Source organism: Austrofundulus limnaeus, unplaced genomic scaffold (assembly GCF_001266775.1).
Source record: "Austrofundulus limnaeus strain Quisiro unplaced genomic scaffold, Austrofundulus_limnaeus-1.0 Scaffold287, whole genome shotgun sequence".
NCBI lineage: Eukaryota > Metazoa > Chordata > Actinopteri > Cyprinodontiformes > Rivulidae > Austrofundulus > Austrofundulus limnaeus.
This window is the reverse complement of record NW_013952689.1, coordinates 148338-150289: the sequence shown is the minus strand read 5'-3', so window position 1 is coordinate 150289 and position 1952 is coordinate 148338. Positions and strand designations below refer to the sequence as shown.

Below are 1952 nucleotides of genomic sequence, written 5' to 3'. Positions count from 1 at the left end.
ACTTTGGTGTTCCATACAGAAAAGTTGCAAAGTAAATAAAAAAGAAAACAGGAAAGTTAAGTAAAGCACAAAGTATCCTGAATTGATTTACAGAAGTAAATGATTCAGTAAATAAATAAACGCTCCCAAAAGTTACAACAACGCAGAAGCCCAAACCGGAAGTTGCGCGTATGAACTTTTATTTTGAAAGCGGTGAATTGGCTCTGACGGCTGTGGAGGCTCGAAATGTTCCTCGCCTTTCTGCAGGACGGATAACCGAAGTTGTTGCTTTATTTGACCGTCAGCTGTCTGTGTCCGGATCTAAGCTTTAAATAAAACATGGATTTAAATGTTAGTCCTCCGCTAACAGGTTAGTAAGCTTTTCTCTGACACACCTGAGCTGCTAACAAGAAGTAAAGTAAGTGATTGTGTTTCAGGGAGCAGTGGACAAACTTCTGTTCTCTTTTTGTCAGAAAACAGAGGTTCATCAGAGTCAGCAGCAGACGGTCCAAGAAGAGGAATGAGTAAAACCCAGATTCTTACATTAATATCTATGGCTTCTGTTAATTTCAGCTCAATGATCTGTTACTCCATATTAGGCCCATTCTTCCCCAATGAGGTAAGTTAAGTGTTTTAAACTTCATTCAAGTCAAAAGGTCAACTTGTATTCATAGTATTTAATGTATTTAGTGTGATTCAAACTGTGCCATTAAAATGCTCCATAATGTAAAAGTTTATAATAATGATAAAAGTTGTGTTAGGTGCCATCCTGTCATTATTGAACATGAATAAACAATAAAAACCACAATGATAAAGGTTTATAGTTAAAACATAAATCCTTCAAAGAACCAAATCTTTACCTAAACTGCATATTTATGTTTAATCAGGCTGTTAAATCCCAGTACAGTGTGTAGGGTTGGGCAATATTGGCAAAAAAATAAATCACGATTAATTGTGGTATTTAGCCGATAACGATTAATTTGACGATGAATCCCCTGGAGTCCCTGGACACCCTTGTATCCTGGTCACATGACCAGTTTATAGGGAGAAAATTGGCTCTTCGTAAAAATCTGTTCCAAATTGTGTCAAAATTACAGATTTCAGGCTACACATCAAACTTTAAATTGTGTTGATAGATAAATAAATTACACAATTTTTTTTAATGTTGGTCATATTTGAATCAGAGGAACACCAAGTCTGCCAGGTGGCATTAATCGTATTAATTAACTGCCAAAAACTAATCGATTAATGTTTTTCTGACGATTAATTGCACACGATACGATTATGCCCAACCCTAACAGTGTGTTAGCAAAATATCCTGGGACATTAACTCTGTCGGGTATATTTGCTCTCCAGTTTTCTGTGTCAAACTTGTGTGTCCACTTAAAGTCCAGGGATTCTAATGAAAAGCTTTTCATTCACTCTTTATGTGTCTGGAAGTCATAATAAAACTTGTAACCATCTCAACATCAAACTGTAAAATGCTGACATGTTTCTTCTGACTGTAGTTATGTTCTCCCTCCGTCTGCACATTCTGTCAGAGTTTATGAAATGATGAAAGCCTAAAAATGACTTGTTGACTGTGGTTTCATAACCACAATTATCAAAAACGTTTGTATCCTAAAGACATAAAAACAACACAAAGTCACAGAAAAAATTTAAAGACAAGGAAATCATATTTCCTGCTTTTTTAATTTTGGTGGAGTTAAAGCATAAACAAAAACAACTCTGCAGTATGAAAACCGTACACGTCATGTTGTGCAGATTGTCAGTAATTTATACGGATCTTACATCATTTTGCAGGTATCTAGACGTATAGAGCAATCTCAAGCATTTTTTCAAGTTTTACAGATTTTTTCAAACCCTCTGTTTCAAACTTATTAAACATGCCAGAGCCTGTAGGATGTGAAAAACAATAAATAACATCAAACAACCAGCTCCCAACCTGCTCTGCAGCCGTACCCCCCCCCCCC

At 36.1% G+C, this 1952-nt stretch overlaps 1 protein-coding gene across 4 annotated transcripts in view; it reads left to right on the top strand.

The window, feature by feature from the left end:
• Window positions 1-183: 183 nt before the first annotated feature.
• slc18b1 (solute carrier family 18 member B1) overlaps window positions 184-1952 on the top strand; it is a gene marked incomplete in the record, with an annotated part of 28273 nt that continues 26504 nt past the window's right edge. For 2 of the 4 annotated variants that reach the window (XM_014021320.1, XM_014021319.1), the window contains 2 exon segments: window positions 197-349; window positions 453-598. In XM_014021320.1, the coding sequence (XP_013876774.1) occupies window positions 319-349; window positions 453-598 (177 nt within the window). 4 annotated transcript variants of the gene reach the window in all.